Source organism: Arachis stenosperma, chromosome 2, assembly GCF_014773155.1.
Source record: "Arachis stenosperma cultivar V10309 chromosome 2, arast.V10309.gnm1.PFL2, whole genome shotgun sequence".
NCBI classification, from domain to species: Eukaryota; Viridiplantae; Streptophyta; class Magnoliopsida; order Fabales; family Fabaceae; genus Arachis; species Arachis stenosperma.
The window spans coordinates 25,659,732-25,678,986 of NC_080378.1; the positions used below are offsets into that span (position 1 = coordinate 25,659,732).

The following is a 19,255-nucleotide window of genomic DNA, read 5'->3' on the forward strand; positions in this document are numbered from 1 at the left end:
ACAAGCGCTTCTTTAATGTTAGTAGCTTGACAGAGGGCTCTCATGGAGCCTCACAGATACTCAGAGCAATGTTGGAACCTCCCAACACCAAACTTAGAGTTTGAATGTGGGGGTTCAACACCAAACTTAGAGTTTGGTTGTGGCCTCCCAACACCAAACTTAGAGTTTGACTGTGGGGGCTCTGTTTGACTCTGATTTGAGAGAAGCTCTTCATGCTTCCTCTCTATGGTGACAGAGGGATATCCTTGAGCCTTAAACACAAAGGATTCTTCATTCACTTGAATGATCAGTTCACCTCCATCAACATCAATCACAGCCTTTGCTGTGGCTAGGAAGGGTCTGCCAAGGATGATGGTTTCATCCATGCACTTTCCAGTTTCTAGGACTATGAAATCAGCAGGGATGTAATGGTCTTCAATCTTCACCAAAACATCCTCTACAAGTCCATAAGCTTGTTTTCTTGAGTTGTCTGCCATCTCTAATGAGATTCTTGCAGCTTGTACCTCAAAGATCCCTAACTTCTCCATTACAGAGAGAGGCATGAGGTTTACACTTGACCCTAAGTCACACAGAGCCTTCTTGAAGGTCATGGTGCCTATGGTACAAGGTATGGAAAACTTCCCAGGATCTTGTCTCTTTTGAGGTAATTTCTGCCTAGACAAGTCATCCAGTTCTTTGGTGAGCAAAGGGGGTTCATCCTCCCAAGTCTCATTTCCAAATAACTTGTCATTTAGCTTCATGATTGCTCCAAGGTATTTAGCAACTTGCTCTTCAGTGACATACTCATCCTCTTCAGAGGAAGAATACTCATCAGAGCTCATGAAAGGCAGAAGTAAGTCCAATGGAATCTCTATGGTCTCATTTTGAGCCTCAGATTCCCATGGTTCCTCATTAGGGAACTCATTGGAGGTCAGTGCACGCCCATTGAGGTCTTCCTCAGTGGCGTTCACTTCCTCTCCTTCCTCTCCAAATTCGGCCATGTTGATGGCCTTGCACTCTCCTTTTGGATTTTCTTCTGTATTGCTTGGAAGAGTACTAGGAGGGAGTTCAGTAACTTTCTTGCTCAGCTGTCCCACTTGTGCCTCCAAATTTCTAATGGAGGACCTTGTTTCAGTCATGAAACTTTGAGTGGTTTTGATTAGATCAGAGACCATGGTTGCTAAGTCAGAGGGGTTCTGCTTAGAATTCTCTGTCTGTTGCTGAGAAGATGATGGAAAAGGCTTGCCATTGCTAAACCTGTTTCTTCCACCATTATTGTTGTTGAAACCTTGTTGAGGTCTCCCTTGATTCTTCCATGAGAAATTTGGATGATTTCTCCATGAAGAATTATAGGTGTTTCCATAGGGTTCTCCTAGGTAATTCACCTCTTCCATTGAAGGGTTCTCAGGATCATAGGCTTCTTCTTTAGATGAAGCATCCTTAGTACTGCTTGGTGCATTTTGCATTCCAGACAGACTTTGAGAAATCAAATTGACTTGTTGAGTCAATATTTTGTTCTGAGCCAGAATGGCATTCAGAGTATCAATCTCAAGAACTCCTTTCTTCTGATTTGTCCTATTGTTCACAGGATTCCTTTCAGAAGTGTACATGAATTGGTTATTTGCAACCATTTCAATTAGTTCTTGAGCTTCTGTAGGCATCTTCTTCAGATGAAGAGATCCTCCAGCAGAGCTATCCAAAGACATCTTGGATAGTTCAGAGAGACCATCATAGAAAATACCTATGATGCTCCATTCAGAAAGCATGTCAGAAGGACATTTTCTGATCAATTGTTTGTATCTTTCCCAAGCTTCATAGAGGGATTCTCCATTCTTCTGTATGAAGGTTTGGACTTCCACTCTAAGGTTACTCAATTTTTGAGGTGGAAAGAACTTTGCCAAGAAGGCATTGACTAGCTTTTCCCATGAGTCCAGGCTTTCTTTAGGTTGTGAGTCCAACCATGTCCTAGCTCTGTCTCTTACAGCAAAAGGGAATAGCATAAGTCTGTAGACCTCAGGGTCAACCCCATTAGTCTTGACAGTGTCACAGATTTGCAAGAATTCAGCTAAAAACTGATGAGGATCTTCCAATGGAAGTCCATGGAACTTGCAATTCTGTTGCATTAGAGAAACTAATTGAGGCTTAAGCTCAAAGTTGTTTGCTCCAATGGCAGGGATAGAGATGCTTCTCCCATAGAATTCGGGAGTAGGTGCAGTAAAGTCACCAAGCACCTTCCTTGCATTGTTGGCATTGTTGTTGTTTTCGGCTGCCATGTGTTCTTCTTCTTTGAAGAAGTCGGTTAGGTCCTCTACAGAGAGTTGTGCCTTAGCTTCTCTTAGCTTTCGCTTCAAGGTCCTTTCAGATTCAGGGTCAGCTTCAACAAGAATGCCTTTGTCTTTGTTCCTGCTCATATGAAAGAGAAGAGAACAAGAAAATATGGAATCCTCTATGTCACAGTATAGAGATTCCTTGAGGTGTCAGAGGAAAAGAAAAATAGAAGGAAGAGGTAGAAGAATTCGAACTTTAATCAGATAGAGTTCGAATTGTGCATTGAGAAGGAGTAGTACTCCATAAATAGAAGGATGTGAAAAGAGAGGAAGAAATTTTCGAAAATTAAGTTAAAAAGATGTTTAAAAAAACATTTTGAAAAACTTTAATTTGATTTTCGAAAATCAAGAGTGAGAAAGAGATCAAGTAATTTTTTTGAAAAAGATTTTGAAATTAGAAATCAAAAAGATATGATTAAAAACTGTTTTGAAAAAGATGTGATAAAAAAGATATGAGAAAAAAAATTTATGTTTTTTTTTTAAAAGATATGATTGAAAAGATATGATTTGAAAACAAATTAAAAAAAAAGATTTGATTTTTAAAAATTAATGACTTGCCTAACAAGAAAAGATATGATTCAAACATTAAACCTTTCTCAACAGAAAAGGCAACATACTTTATTTGTTCAATCAAATCATTAATTGTTAGCAAGTATCTTAAAAAAAAGGAAAGAAATTGATTTTGAAAAAGATTTGATTGAAAAGATATGATTTGATTTTGAAAACTTGAAAAAAAATTGATTTGAAAACAAAATCCTCCCTCTTGTGCCATCCTGGCGTTAAACGCCCAGAATGGTGCACATTCTGGCGTTTAACGCCCAATGCACTACCTTTTTGGGCGTTAAACGCCCAACCAGGCACCCTGGCTGGCGTTTAAACGCCAGTCTGTCCTTCTTCACTGGGCGTTTTGAACGCCCAGCTTTTTCTGTGTAATTCCTCTGCTGCATGTTCTTGAATCTTCAGTTCCTTGTACTATTGACTTGAAAATAGAACCAAGATCAAATAAACAATGCATGAAAGACACCAAACTTAAAATAAGACACTAGACTCAACAAGAAACATAAAATCTTTTTTTGGTTTTTATGGTTTTGTAATTTTTTTTTGTGCTTTTTCGAAAATTATATGAAAATAGAAAATAAAGGTTTCAGAATTCTTAATTTGAATTCCATAATCATTGCAATGCTAGTCTAAGACTCCGATCCAGGAATTAGACATGGCTTCACAGCCAGCCAAGCTTTCAAAGAAAGCTTCGGTCCAAAACACTAGACATGGCCAATGGTCAGCCAAGCCTTAGCAGATCATTGCTCCAATAGCAAGATTGATAGAAATCAACAAGCTCTTGTGATGATCAGTTGAAACCTCGGTCCAATAAGATTAGACATGGCTTCTCAGCCAGCCAGATTTCAACAGATCATCATGAAACACTAGAATTCACTCTTAAGAACTCTGAAAAAAATACCTAATCTAAGCAACAAGATGAACCGTCAGTTGTCCATACTCGAAACAATCCCCGGCAACGGCGCCAAAAACTTGGTGTTGTTGCCGGATCAAAACTTGGCACTGTTATTGCAGGGAACAAATGCGAAACTATAGTTAGGACATTTAATTCCCCGGCAACGGCGCCAAAAACTTGGTGTGCGAAATTGTGATCATTACTTTTCACAACTCAAATAATCCCTAGTAATGGCCCCAAAAACTTGGTGCTCAATACCATGGCATAAACACAACTTTGCACAACTAACCAGCAAGTGCACTGGGTCGTCCAAGTAATAAACCTTACGCGAGTAAGGGTCGATCCCACGGAGATTGTTGGTATGAAGCAAGCTATGGTCACCTTGTAAATCTTAGTCAGGCAGACTCAAATGGGTATAGATGATATATGAATAAAACATAAAGATAAAGATAGAGATACTTATGTATATCATTGGTGAGAGCTTCAGATAAGCGTATGAAGATGCTTGTCCCTTCCGTCTCTCTGCTTTCCTACTGTCTTCATCCAATCCTTCTTACTCCTTTCCATGGCAAGCTTATGCAAGGGTTTCACCGTTGTCAGTGGCTACCTCCCATCCTCTCAGTGGAAATGTTCAACGCACCCTGTCACGGCACGGCTATCCATCTGTCGGTTCTCGATCAGGCCGGAATAGAATCCATTGATTCTTTTGCGTCTGTCACTAACGCCCCGCCCTCAGGAGTTTGAAGCACGTCACAGTCATTCAATCATTGAATCCTACTCAGAATACCACAGACAAGGTTAGACCTTCCGGATTCTCTTGAATGCCGCCATCAAATCTTGCGCAAAGTATGGACTATCATATATTGCTGGAAAGCCCAGGATGTCTACTTTCCAACGCCGTTGAGAGCGCGCCAATTGGGCTTCTGTAGCTCCAGAAAATCCACTTCGAGTGCAGGGAGGTCAGAATCCAACAGCATCTGCAGTCCTTTTCAGTCTCTGAATCAGATTTTTGCTCAGGTCCCTCAATTTCAGCCAGAAAATACCTGAAATCACAGAAAAACACACAAACTCATAGTAAAGTCCAGAAAAGTGAATTTTAACTAAAAACTAATAAAAATATACTAAGAACTCAACTAAAACTACTAAAAACATACTAAAAACAATGCCAAAAAGCGTACAAATTATCCGCTCATCACAGTCCATCATCCATATTTTACACAAGATTCAATTGGGGAAGGCTGCAAAAGTAAGGAGACAGGGAAACAGATTATCAGCAAAACATTTGCTATGCAGCCGAAAAACTGGAGAACATACAGAGTTAGAAATAAAGAGCATCCAGTCAATTATCAAAGCCTCATGAAAGATGAAATGCTAGAAAAAATAATTAAGAGTTAGAAATAAAGAGCATCCAGTCAATTATCTCTATTCACTCTTAATTATTTTATCCATCACTATATGACAAAGACTTGACTGCTACTCAGATGGTACTTGCTATATTGCTGTCTATAATATATAAAAATAATGCTTAATTACTTGTCCAAAGGCACAAATGTAGGATTGAAGCATGCAACATACATCAATTCAAGACGGTAGCAATCCCACCAAGGTCTAAAAAATGGCAGCACCATCCATCAAGTACCAAGTGAAGCTCTGTCATAGGGTGCTGACAAATTTCGATCTTCAAAATGATTGTGCGTCCTCACTTTGCCATGTAGCTTGTCAAGAATCCTCCATGTCACACAATCAGGTGTGAGTTTATTCCTTTTCATCTCTCTAACAATCTGGTAAGCCTCCCTTTTCAAACCTAGATTGCAAGCACAATTGATCACAATATTATAACTAAATATATTTGGAGACACCCCAGAATCTACCAGTTCATACAAAAAATGACAAGCTTCATTAAAGTTATTGGTGCGACAGAACCCTTTTAGAATTGCTGCATAAACAAAATTATCATGAATCCCTGAAGGCCATATAACATTATGCCAAAAATTCTTCGCTTCATCTATTTGGTTAGATTCACATAGACCATCTACCACAACAGTATAAGTGGTACTATCTGCAGTAATGCCATTACTTGCCATATTATTGAAGGCCCTCAATGCATCATTTGGCCTCTTTAGTTTGAATAGGCCTCGGAGAAAAGCATTATATGTCGCAACACTCGGTCTTACACCATTTTCAGGCATTACTTTATGGAGCAACTCAACAGCTTCATCAACTCTTGCAGTGTCCAATAAACCAGAAATTATAGTAGTGAAGGTCACAACATTGGGAGCGGAAAATTTACCACTCAACATGTCCTGTAATACCGTTAGAGCTTCATCAATCCTCCCCACCTTGCAAAATCCATTGATAACTGTGTTAAGTGTGATCACATCTGCATGACACTGGCTTTGAAGCATGAGCACAAGCACATTCAAGAGTTCTGTTGGATTATTCATCAATACAAAGAGCTCTTAAATAGGTGTTGTAAATCCTAGTCTTGTCGACGCCTTCCCTACTTAGCATGTGTTCAAGAACTTTCCTTGCCTTGTCCACATCTAGCACTTGGCAAAGAGCTTCCACCAACACCTTGTAGGTATGCTCAGAAAGCAAGAATCTGAATTTAGCTTCCTCTAATAACTGATAAGCTCTCATACAATCACCATCCTTGCTAAGCCCATGTATAATATAATTATAACATGCTACACTCGGAACTAATCCTCTCTTCCTCATTATATACACAATCCTAGCAGCCGCATGATACCTCCCAACCTTGCAGAGTGAATCTATCATCTGTCCATATGCAACCTCCTCACACAAACTGCCCCCTAATGCAAACTCCTCGGCTATCCTAAACAATTCATTGAAGAACCCTCCCTACATAGAGAATCAACCAGATTCGCAAAGGCTGCCATCTTCATCGAAGCCTCCTTTCAACCCTCATCTTCTCCCATAACTGGCACATCATTCCCTTTGCTCCTTCTATATCCCTCATCCTAAGAAACCCGCCGACTAAAACACTATAAGTCAAAGAATTCGCCGCAATACCACTATCAAGAATTTCATCAAACACCTTGCGGGCATCACCAATTCCACCAATTAAGCAGTACCCATTAATGAGAGTAGTATAAGAAACCACATTGGGGCAATGCCCTCTACCCTTCATGTCGAAGAACAGTATGTGACCTTGTTGGGGTTGACCGAACCTGCAAAAGTGATCCATTAAGCGGTGATAGGTGACAATGGAGGGAACAAAGCCGTAGTTAGCTTGGATCAAAGAAAGGGCACAAGCCCAGGTTCGGTGCGGGGTTCGAGAGGGGAGGAGGCGGGAGAGGAGAATGTTGGAGGTGCGGTGGTCAGGGAGGAAGCCGGAGGAGAGGAAGAGGGAGAAGATGTTGTGGGCTTCATCGAAACGGTGGGCGTCACAGAGGGAGTGGATGATGGCGGCAAGGTTGCGGTTGTGGAAGGTGGTGGTGGTGTGGTGGTGTTGTCCATGTTGAATGGTGTGGTTGTGGATGGTGGTTGAGAATGGAAGAGAGGGGAGAACGAAGAAGGGTTTGGATTTACTATGGATGAGAAAGGTGGTGGTGCGTGATTGCATTGCATTGACACGCGATGAGCCAATGGACAGAGGCTCCTTTGGGGCATTTGGTCGAACAGGTTCTGTACTAACTTCATGTGAAATTAATAAAAAACTGCACATGAATTTTCATCATAAACACCCTTCTTTGTATGTGTCCTTGTCTGCATTTTTTTTCTCGGTACTCTTCTTTGTTTTATTCCTCTTTTTTTTTCCAAAAAGAAAAACAAGGGCAAAAAAAGAAAGAAGCAAAAAGTTGTGTTTAGTTAGAAAAATGATACCTAACTGCCAACAAAAAAAAATTTGACTCTTGACTCGGCATCCATTCTTGTATTCACTTTTCATATTTTTTTACAAGTGCTCAATAGTAACAAGAATGAACATTTCCACATTTCACAGTTTTTTTTCCTTCCTGTTATTAAAGAAATAAAATGATGCTGAGTTTGTATTAATGCTCCATCATTAATCAAATCAAATCATGGATAAGAACTTAACCAACATCCAAGCCTACCCAATAAAAAGGGGTAGGGGTGTTCAATCACCAATTACACTCATCATCCAATCTCTGTGTAGTAAAGTATGAAGTTCCATTCAAAATCTTCTAGCAATTTTCCTTGAATGCTGATTTTGCAACATTTTCCGGGGTATGTTTCTGTAACACAAAGGTATTTGGACGCTGCGCCTCTCCAATTGAAGTTCGGCTTAGCAGCTTCCAAGTGTAATGCTACCAACAGCCAGTGCAAGGTTAGGATTGATTTAATTTTGCATTCTGCATTTGAACTGTAACTGTATATATATTGTATGTTGCTGTGATGGAATTTGCTTGTTATTTTTAGGGAGAAATTCCTCTAACAGAGATGCTCATAAATGCAGGCATATCTCAGTGCAATTATTATCTACCTTTATACTAATGACTACAAGCAAGCAGAGATGTGTTATAATGACTGCTCTCAGTGAGTTTCTGCCTCCTCTCTTGTTAGTTTCCTTTACTATAAAAGATTGAATGTCACTTTAATCAATTATTAATATCTATGGATAATATGGTTGTGTGGTGTGTCTAGGATTGATGCTTTTTGCAAAAGTGACCAGAATCGCTGTGCTAGCAATCTCCTTGCTGCATACTCAGATGGAGACATTGAAGAAATCAAACGTATCGCCCAATCGAGCAGCATTTCAAATCTTGACCACTCGATAACCTAAGTTTGTATATATTACATTTCCTGTGTATGATCATATTCAGATTTCATACAAGGTTGTTTTAGAAGAAGTTCTAATAACTGTTCAGTCAGAAAATTCATACATCAGAGAATCAATTTTTTAGAGTGTAATACCGATATCGGCTTCTAAAAGATTTTTAATCCTCAACAAATTTTAATTACCAAATCAGGCTTTAACCTTTTATTTTATTAGACGTCAAATTTTGGTAAAAGGTTAGACAAATCGATCCCTATTATTATGTAACAAAGACACAACAGTTGCTAAAAATTTTTAAAATCCTCGTATTAGTTCTTCTATATTAATGAACAGTTTGATGTTAAGACCGATTAAAATATTTGAAGAACAAAATATTTGGCTACAAATTTTCTTAGAAATTAATTCGGAATATTACTTATTTTTCACTATATATTTTGTTACCCTGTCCCTAATTACATTGATTTCTAATGTAAGCATACTGAGTTGTAAGAAGTAAGAGCTTGTGGCACAATTCTTGTGATGTGAACTAGCCTTTGTATGAAACTTAGTATGTGAGTTTTGAATTCTACAGATGATTAGGCTAGCAAGGAAACTGCCAACAGGAGATGTGAGTGCATTGAAGGGTAACACTGCCAGACAGGAAGACCAGCCTCTAGATGAAAATGACCTCACTTAACAATTCTCCGGGCCACATTTCTTTTATTAATTTTTCGTTTCTGATGTACCATAAGAATATTTTGATCTTAAGAACAATGAAACTTAAAAAGAGGATTGGTGTACCAAGTGTACCAAGTGTTCAATCTTATTCAATGTAAAGGTGACAAAAATTGTGAATGCTATGCTTTATAAACATGTCTTGGTATACTAGGCCCTGTAGGAGAACAATACTGAAATATGAACTTAAAAGAGAGTACCCAAGGACTTGAAAAGAAGATTTTTAAATATTATTCCTGAATTGTTTCACTTAAAGAGTGATTACATACAAAATAGAAAGATTATTTACAACCTAATTAAGGAAAGCAAATAACAGGTAATAAAAGCTATTCAAAACAAATCTGCACCAAATCTATCCTAATATAAACAAATATGTACTAATTATTGAATAATTACAACACAAGGGTTGAAAGTGAAACACATTATTTGAGGAGCAAAGTTCTCCATGTATTGTTTCTATTGATATCAATCATCATTTATATATCAGCAGCATTTTTTTCTGTTTATATACAGAAATTTAGAGATAAATGGAGATTAGTAAGGATGAAATTAATAAAGCCTAATTGACACCAAAAGCAAGCTTAAAAAGAAAAATATAAATATAAAAAAGAAAAGTATAAATGGAACAAAGGCACTAGCAACTACAATGGGTGTTTAATAGCATTAGCCACCTCTAACTAACAAGTTCACTCTATTACTAGGAACAAAAGAAAATTTTATATCTTGGCCTTACCCAGAATTTTCTTCAGTTTAGTTATGAATGGACCTAACTACTGAATAAATTGAAAAATGACTAGAGAGATCTTATTCTTCTTTTATCTACAACCTTTCTGGATCTCTTCGATCAACGCTACGAATGCCGCTCTCCATTGAGTAACTTGTGAATCAGAGCTAAATAACTTGAGCATTGCACTCAACTCGGCAGGACTGGCCTTTTTTAGGAATCCTTGTAGCAATGACTTCATCTCTTCAAATGAATGAAAATGTCCTTCTATGTTATCTTCTTGCTCCTGCTTTATCAAATTGAAGCCGAAAAGTTTGGTCTTGACATCACCCAGAGAGTTGCTTGAACCATTTGAGCACTTAGAGGTATCATTTCCACTGCCTGAAGATTCAGAGGAAAGTTCTTTGTGATGCCAGTACTCTACACATTGATGACTGGGATCTTGAGCTTCAATGGCCTGAAATTGTTTGCCAGAATTGATTAAAACTTCAGAAGTTAGATCATAACTTCCTCAGTGGCTGAAAAGATCTTCAATATTTGAGATAGCGTTACCTGAATAATGGATGGCTTAAGGAATCCGAACATTTTATGACCATTAATGCTTTGCAAAACCTCCAAGGGAGGGAGTTCTTGTTCACCTAGACTCTTACACCTCTCGATCTCAGCGTTTAGTCTGTCAAGAATTGTTTCCCAACACTTATCCGCTGATGTGTTTGTGAAAGCTTCAGTTGGATGTTCTTCCATGGTAACCTGGAATGTATTTTACAAAATGTGTAATAAACTTCGATCAAGAACTAGTCAATCATAGGTGTAAAACCAAAGAGAGATACAAGGTCAGAAATAATACCTTGAAAAGAGGACCAAGAAATCCAGCACCAGAGATTTCAGAAACATAATTACAGGGTCTTGTTGGATCAAGAATACTAAAGAACTTAACGCGGCTCTTGAATCCTGGATAAGTTTACCAAAACAATAAAAAAGTTGCTCTTCAAAAAAAAGAGTGCTCTGTCTTCGACATAGAATATGAAAGCTGGCTTATCCTGTAGTTATAAGTAGGAGAACGGAGAGAACACAATTAGCAATATTTATTTTAGTTAACAAGATCATGCATGATGAACAAGTAGCTTTTCAGTTTGGGATAAAAACCATTTGTCAAGCAACATTTTCACCACTCACTCAGCAGAAACTATACACTATTTATCAAGATGGTGTTTTCTGTTTTCGTTTCATGTTTTACCACTTCTTCCTAGAGTCCTAAAAACTGAAAGCAGAAACAGAAAACAAGAACAAAAGCCAAACAAACACTAAGAATTTCACATGGTAACCTTGAGTTTGTTGGGCACAAAATTATGTGAAATCACGTAGTATTTTCTAACAACCTCACATGAAAAAGTTGCAATGTTTTTAAATAGCAACTAACTTCTTTCAAAAACTTTGCTTTTAATGTAAAAAAATGCAAGATCTGCATAGGCATAAAGAAATATCGAAGACTTTAGACAGTATAAGCTGTCTGGAATATGGAATCAAATTAAAAGTTACAAAATTGCAGTCTTTATCCTGAGATGTGATCAAATTGGATGGAACTACCTCCATAATGGCTTCAACAAAATCAACCAGGAATCCCCAACTTGATGACTTTCAAGGCATCATCATCGCACAGGTTCCTATGAAAAGATTGCACGAATTCCTAATCGAACGCCAAAAAACAGAGAAAGCGCATCAAGCATCAAACCACAACACCAATAAAATCACAACGATAATAGCAAATTAACCAAGATTTAATTGGGGAAGGCTGCAAAAATAAGGAGACAGGGAAACAGATTACTAGAGAACATACAGAGTTAGAATTGCTGTCATCCTTGAGAATGTCTGTCAGCAGTCTTGCGCGGCGGCGGCAGCTAGCGCGGCGGCAGTCGCAGGTTGCGGCGTATTGCGGCGGCGAGAATATGCCAGTGAGATGTGCAGCAGAGGAAGAGGAAGAGAGAAATGCAGGAATTGAAATTGTATGAAACCCCTAGCGGACCTTTTCTTCTCTGAATGCTTCTAATGTAAGAATGAAAAGAAGCAGGGAGCGGCGACGGCGGAGGCGTACAAAATTTGTAGCAGAGGAAGAGGATGAGAATGGCAGGATTGAAGTTGAATGAAACCCTAGCTACTTCTCTTCTCTCAATGCCTCTGAAATCAAAAAGAAAGGGGAGGGCAGAGTTAGGTTTTTCAATCCACACTCTATTTTGGAAGGAGATTTCTTCAATCTTGTTGATGCTCTCCAAGAACTCTAATTTCTCTCAGTTTTTCGTACTCAAAAAAAGAGAAAAGGGACAAAGTTAAAAAATCAATAATTAAAAGGATCAAAATAAAATTAGTAACTTTTTCAAAAAAAAAATGGAGTATATTTTGTAATTATTTTTATGAAGGTTAATGATACTCCTACAAAAATATAGGATTAAGGAATCTATGGCCTATAATTTTATTCCAAATGAAAGGGCCAATAAAATAAAATTGAGAAGCCTAGTTTCATCATCACTCACCATCATTTTTCTTTATACATTTTGTGCTTCTCACAAAGTTGATCAGTTCAGCTAGAGTTTCATTCTTCCTTTATTGATTTTCTTCAATTTAAAAAACAAAAATTTTTTTATACTTAAAAAATTAGGTTTTAATATTTTACTTGATCTGGGTTGAAGAATTGTTGGGTTTTGGAGGAAACAAAAGAAGAAAATCCCAAGTTTTCTGAGGAAAATGATAAATGGGGTTTGATTGGATCGAGAAAAAGACTTGAACTTTGAAAAATTCAGACAATTTTCCTGGTTTTATTATTATTTTTCTCTTTTGTTTTCTGGGAAGAAAATGTGGATCTCGCAAAAGCTTTTGATTTGGTCTAGGTAAGAGAGAGGAGAAAAGAAGGAGTCAACTTTTTTTTCTCACTGCCATTGAAGAAGAACTGAAGAAGAATTTCAAAGGTGAAATTGCTTTTTGGGTAGGTTCAAAAAGTGCTGCTTTATTCATTGTTTAGTTTGGCAAAGTAGAAAAAATGGAAAAGACTTTAGGTGCATTTTCTAACTATACTATTGAGTTGACTCGAAGAGAAAAAGGGAGAAAGTGAAATAAGAGAAAAAAAATTGAAAGCTAGATGCAAATAGATGCTTAGATACTATGCTGTCATGTGAAGTTAAATATTCAGCTTCTGTGTGTTTATGATTTCTCCCCCTAACTTTTATGAAATGCATTTAAATGTTTATGATGGATGTCCTTTTTATTTACCTTTTAGCTTTAAATACTAAAATTGCTTAGTTGTTTGGTTGTGTAGTATTTAAAGATCATATGGATTTGGGATTATTGTTTTGTGATGATTTTGTTATTACTTTGTGTTTCTATGTATGTGACATCTTCAATTCTCTTCACCAACCCAACGAAACGAAAAATGTACAAAAAATAATGAAAAGTACTATCATATTCCCTTCTTAAATGAAGCAGCTTTACATTTGTTGAGTATTTTTTTTATGTTGTTCTGATCATTGTCTTCTCTTCTTGTTAATTGTGAAAATGGTTCTTGATGCTAGTGCTTGATGACTTTGTTTTAGTTGCTTGAGAGTGATCAAAGGCTATGCTCTTTTAAACCCTTTAAACCTTAAACAAGGATTTTTTTTTAATGTGAGTTACAGGCATTTCTTGCTCCAAAATTTGCAGCTGCATATGTTTTTTTTTGGATATATACAGAAATTCAAATAATTGAAAATGGAAGAGGTTGTCATAACTTCAAATATTATTATTTTAGTGAATCAAAATGGGGATTCAGTTCTCTAGCCTCGTGCCGTGCTGCGTAAATTCACAAGTTAAGGCATCTGTTATTGAAGTTCCGCATACTGGTAGGTAACAATAATACACTGTTAATAATATTATGGTGCATTATGTTCTGCTCAGTAATTTCAAGAAATTGTGGTTCATAGATGTTTAATGTAATGTTTTCTTTTCCAGGAAATGAAGATAGAAGTGAAGTCGATAATGGGCTTGCATTTCGCGAATATACATTTGAGCAACTTAAGAATGCGACATCCGGTTTCTCTGTTCAGAATATAGTATCTGAACATGGAGAGAAGGCTCCAAATGTTGTGTATAAAGGGAAGTTGGAGAATCAAATGAGGATTGCTGTTAAGAGGTTCAATAGGAATGCTTGGCCCGATTCTCGGCAGTTTTTGGTAAATGTTACCTTTCTTTCTTAGTGGATTCTAAAACCACACACTGTAACTTTCAATCCTCACATGGTATTGGTCTCAATTTTAGTTAATAAGGATAATTTCATTTTGTAACTTCAGGAGGAAGCTAGATCTGTTGGCCAGCTTCGTCACCAAAGATTAGAGAATTTACTTGGTTGTTGTTGTGAAGGCGAAGAGAGGTTGCTTGTAGCCGAATACATGCCCAACGAAACACTCGCAAAACACCTTTTCCATTGTAATAGCTTCTTTCATGCATATGATTTGTTCTTTTTTTTTAATAATTGGAAAACCAATTGGTATGCCTTGAATTAATATAGTGCTTACTATTTTGTTTTTATCTGCTTTGTCACGAGTCAATCCTGGTGCATTGTTGGTGCATAATATGGGATTAGTACTGTCCAATAACTGAATAACATTCATCTTGTTAAGAAAATTAGGTTTTGTACTGTCAAAATACAAAATATCACTCAAACTACAAAAAATCATAAATAAATCTTCCCAAAGAATTATGCTAGCTTCAATATTTGATGATTATCCTATTTTCTGGTGATGGTTTTCATGAACATACTGCTGAGTCTATGATATGCAAAATAATTGATGTTTGTCTCTATATCAGGGGAAACTCAACCGATGAAATGGCCAATGCGACTGAGAGTTGTTCTACATCTTGCAGAAGCTCTGGAATACTGCACGAGCAAAGGACGTGTGCTCTATCATGACCTTAATGCATATAGAGTTCTATTTGATGAGGTAAAATTTTGTGTCCGCCTTGTGTATGTGTCTAATGTAATTAAATTAATACAAATCCTGTGTTAGAATTTTGCAGGATGGTAATCCTAGGCTTTCAACTTTTGACCTTATGAAGAATAGTAGGGATGGGAAAAGTTATAGCACGAATTTAGCATTTACCCCTCCTGAGTATCTCAGAACTGGTATGCCATTTTTCTTCAGTAGTAGCATTGTGTTGATATTAAATTGAAAAATCAGTCTTTTCATTTTAGAATATATGATCATTAATCGTTTGTAAGAGTAGGATGATAACAAAATTTTAATAACTACTTTTCTTCTGTAGGTAGAGTAACACCAAAAAGTGTAATATATAGCTTTGGAACTCTTTTGCTTGACATTCTGAGTGGGAAGCATATCCCTCCAAGTCATGTAAGTCATGTTACTTTAGGGAAAATCGTGGCATTGAAGATTGCACAATTTTATTTCTTTATATATCCTTTGGTGTGTAAACTTGAATATTATATGTAATGTGACAAGTATCTCTTATTTTTTGAAAATATTGGAGCAGGCTCTTGATTTGATTCGAGACAGAAATCTTCAGATGCTGACGGATTCTTGCTTGGAAGGACAGTTTTCTGATGATGATGGAACCGAGTTGGTGCGCTGGGCATCTCGATGTTTACAGTACGAACCAAGAGAGAGGCCTAATCCAAAGTCATTAGTGGCTGCTTTGGCCCCTCTTCAGAAAGAGACAGAGGTTGGTATAATACTGTCATTCATTTGATTTCTTCTGTTATCTTTTTATTTCTTTTAGGTTCCTTCACATGAATTGATGGGTATTCCGCATGGTTCTACTTTAGCTTCATTGTCTCCGCTCGGTGAAGCTTGTTCAAGAAAGGACCTGACTGCCATTCATGAAGTTTTCGAAAAACTTGGCTATAAAGATGATGAGGGAATTGCAAATGAGGTTCTCTATCTAAATTTGCTATATGCCTCTAAAATTGTTTTGGAAAAAGTTTAGTGTGCTTATGGTTTATATTTTCTGTTTTCAGGATTTTGTGAAGAAAAAAGAGAAATCAGTGTTCTATTTTCATCTCGTGTTTCTTTTTTTCTTCACAAAATCCTGAAAATAAAAAACACTGAAAATTAAAATGAAAATGCAAACCAAAAGCATCATGTGTTCTTTTTATATTAACTTATTCAGACAAACTATTAAGTAATATGTAATTTTTTATTTAACTTTTACCTTGTTTCTTTGTCGTGTGCTAATTTGAGTTTTTCTCTGTTGTGATGCTACAGTTATCTTTCCAGATGTGGACTGATCAAATGCAGGACATGCTAAATTGTAAGAAAAAAGGCGATGCGGCTTTCCGGCAGAAAGATTTTAGACTTGCAATTGAGTTCTATACACAGGTAGATTTCTCATGGGAATGCTCAATCATCTAAATTTGTCTTACCTTTCTTTTTTAGTCCTTAATGAACTATGAATAATAAAATTGCAAGTTATATCCTTGCTCATGTGAAGTTTACGTAAGGTTTAGTTGTACTTTTCCTTGCCCTTAGAACTTTATGTCATGCACTTTAATACTTGAATTCTAAAAATGTGCAAATTGACACTCTAAATTTCTCCAGATATGCAAATTAACCATGTTAACAATTTTTTTCATCAGTTGTTAACAAAAGTTTAAGGTGCCACAGTTGCATATTTCGGAAAGTTTAGAGGGTCAATTTTCACATAACACAATGTTTTCAGGGGTCCTTTTTGCACATTTTTAAAGTTTAGCAGTTAAAGTACATATAAGGTAAATTTCAATTAACCCTTTACATAATGATGAATAGTTTTTTTATTTTTAATTAAAATATTCATTAACAAGATAGAGTAACATTTAAGAACATAGCCTTTCTGTTATTTGATCTATATATGCACACACACATAATGACATAAATATTGTTGTGTTATATATCACTAGAGTAAGACCTTATTTATCTAATGCAAAAGTAGATTAAATTAGTTTGGTAAATGATATGTGAAAACTTGTATTCAAATGAGAAACAATAATAGCAACAAATCCATGATTGTTTTGCATATCCTCTCTACAGTTTCGTCCCTCAAAAGTTAGAAATCACAATACCATACCTTGATCGCTATTTTAAACAAAATAGATTTCTCTGTTACTTTCAGTTCATTGATGCCGGAACAATGGTTTCTCCAACGGTACATGCGCGTCGCAATTTGTGTTATCTCATGAGCGAAATGCCGCAGGAAGCACTAGGCGATGCAATGCAAGCGCAAGTGATTTCCCCTTTGTGGCACATTGCATCTTATCTTCAGTATGTTTTATTGGGTGAACTTGGAATGGAGCATGAAGCACAAGTAGCACTCAAAGAGGGAACAACATTGGAAGCCAAAAGGAGTGGACAAAAATGAAGAGTGTGTTTTGTACATAACACAGTTTGATTGCAATGGTTATACTTATACACATATAATTATCATGTTTTATTCAAGAAACAAATGATTGGATGATGAGTGTAATTGGTGATTGAACACCTTTTTATTGGGTAGGCTTGGATGTTGGTTAAGTTCTTATCCATGATTTGATTTGATTAATGATGGAGCATTAATACAAACTCAGCATCATTTTATTTCTTTAATAGTAGGAAGGAAAAAAAACTGTGAAATGTGAAAATGTTCATTCTTGTTACTATTGAGCACTTGTAAAAAAATATGAAGAGTGAATACAAGAATGGATGCCCGAGTCGAGTCAAATTTTTTTTTGTTGCTAGTTAGGATTCATTTTTCTAACTAAACACAACTTTTTGCTTCTTTCTTTTTTTTTTGCCCTTGTTTTTCTTTTTGGAAAAAAAAAGAGGAATAAAACAAAGAAGAGTACGGAGGAAAAAAAATGCAGACAAGGACACATACAAAGAAGGGTGTTTATGATGAAAATTCATGTGCAGTTTTTTATTAATTTCACATGAAGTTAGTATAGAACCTGTTCGACCAAATGCCCCAAAGGAGCCTCTGTCCATTGGCTCATCGCGTGTCAATGCAATGCAATCACGCACCACCACCTTTCTCATCCATAGTAAATCCAAACCCTTCTTCGTTCTCCCCTCTCTTCCATTCTCAACCACCATCCACAACCACACCATTCAACATGGACGACACCACCACTCCACCACCACCTTCCACAACCGTAACCTTGCCGCCATCATCCACTCCCTCTGTGACGCCCACCGTTTCGATGAAGCCCACAACATCTTCTCCCTCTTCCTCTCCTCCGGCTTCCTCCCTGACCACCGCACCTCCAACGTTCTCCTCTCCCGCCTCCTCCCCTCTCGAACCCCGCACCGAACTTGGGCTTGTGCCCTTTCTTTGATCCAAGCTAACCACGGCTTTGTTCCCTCCATTGTCACCTATCACCGCTTAATGGATCACTTTTGCAGGTTCGGTCAACCCCAACAAGCACACATACTGTTCTTCGACATGAAGGGTAGAGGGCATTGCCCCAATGTGGTTTCTTATACTACTCTCATTAATGGGTACTGCTTAATTGGTGGAATTGGTGATGCCCGCAAGGTGTTTGATGAAATGCTTGATAGTGGTATTGCGGCAAATTCTTTGACTTATAGTGTTTTAGTCGGCGGGTTTCTTAGGATGAGGGATATAGAAGGAGCAAAGGGAATGATGTGCCAGTTATGGGAGAAGATGAGGGTTGAAAGGGAGGCTTCGATGAAGATGGCAGCCTTTGCGAATCTAGTTGATTCTCTGTGTAGGGGAGGGTTCTTCAATGAATTGTTTAGGATAGCCGAGGAGTTTGCATTAGGAGCAGTTTGTGTGAGGAGGTTGCATATGGACAGATGATAGATTCACTCTGCAAGGTTGGGAGGTATCATGTGGCTGCTAGGATTGTGTATATAATGAGGAAGAGAGGATTAGTTCCGAGTGTAGCATGTTATAATTATATTATACATGGGCTTAGCAAGGATGGTGATTGTATGAGAGCTTATCAGTTATTAGAGGAAGCTAAATTCGGATTCTTGCTTTCTGAGCATACCTACAAGGTGTTGGTGGAAGCTCTTTGCCAAGTGCTAGATGTGGACAAGGCAAGGAAAGTTCTTGAACACATGCTAAGTAGGGAAGGCGTCGACAAGACTAGGATTTACAACACCTATTTAAGAGCTCTTTGTATTGTGAATAATCCAATAGAACTCTTGAATGTGCTTGTGCTCATGCTTCAAAGCCAGTGTCATGCAGATGTGATCACACTTAACACAGTTATCAATGGATTTTGCAAGGTGGGGAGGATTGATGAAGCTCTAACGGTATTACAGGACATGTTGAGTGGTAAATTT

At 37.3% G+C, this 19,255-nt stretch overlaps 1 protein-coding gene, 1 long non-coding RNA gene, 1 other non-coding gene and 2 pseudogenes across 3 annotated transcripts; 3 read left to right on the forward strand and 2 right to left on the reverse strand.

Annotated features, from left to right (window-relative positions):
• Window positions 1-19,255, reverse strand: part of LOC130962729 (gamma-soluble NSF attachment protein-like) — a 56,420-nt pseudogene that overhangs the window by 27,171 nt on the left and 9,994 nt on the right.
• LOC130965008 (small nucleolar RNA R71) lies at window positions 1,741-1,847 on the forward strand. Its single transcript, XR_009081068.1, has one exon. It is a non-coding gene; the product is annotated as a small nucleolar RNA R71 (small nucleolar RNA).
• Window positions 4,960-7,479, reverse strand: LOC130961464 (pentatricopeptide repeat-containing protein At3g18020-like; annotated as a pseudogene).
• On the forward strand, window positions 7,990-8,536 carry LOC130961466 (uncharacterized). Its single transcript, XR_009079561.1, has 3 exons — window positions 7,990-8,068; window positions 8,198-8,277; window positions 8,386-8,536. It is a non-coding gene; the product is annotated as an uncharacterized LOC130961466 (long non-coding RNA).
• On the forward strand, window positions 13,741-17,352 carry LOC130961465 (serine/threonine-protein kinase BSK3-like). Its single transcript, XM_057887374.1, has 10 exons — window positions 13,741-13,822; window positions 13,932-14,152; window positions 14,270-14,405; window positions 14,787-14,920; window positions 14,997-15,102; window positions 15,243-15,328; window positions 15,468-15,656; window positions 15,714-15,866; window positions 16,199-16,312; window positions 17,082-17,352. Exons 1-10 carry the CDS (start codon window positions 13,741-13,743, stop codon window positions 17,325-17,327), a joined length of 1,467 nt encoding a protein of 488 aa, XP_057743357.1. The 3' UTR covers window positions 17,328-17,352.

Bases quoted from the DNA above. Each gene is read 5' to 3' on its own strand.
- LOC130961465 (XM_057887374.1), top strand. From the start codon at position 13,741: ATGGGGATTCAGTTCTCTAGCCTCGTGCCGTGCTGCGTAAATTCACAA. The intron at 15,103-15,242 runs GTATGCCATTTT...TTTCTTCTGTAG, and splicing joins TCCTGAGTATCTCAGAACTG to GTAGAGTAACACCAAAAAGT. The intron at 15,867-16,198 runs GTTCTCTATCTA...GTGATGCTACAG, and splicing joins ATGAGGGAATTGCAAATGAG to TTATCTTTCCAGATGTGGAC.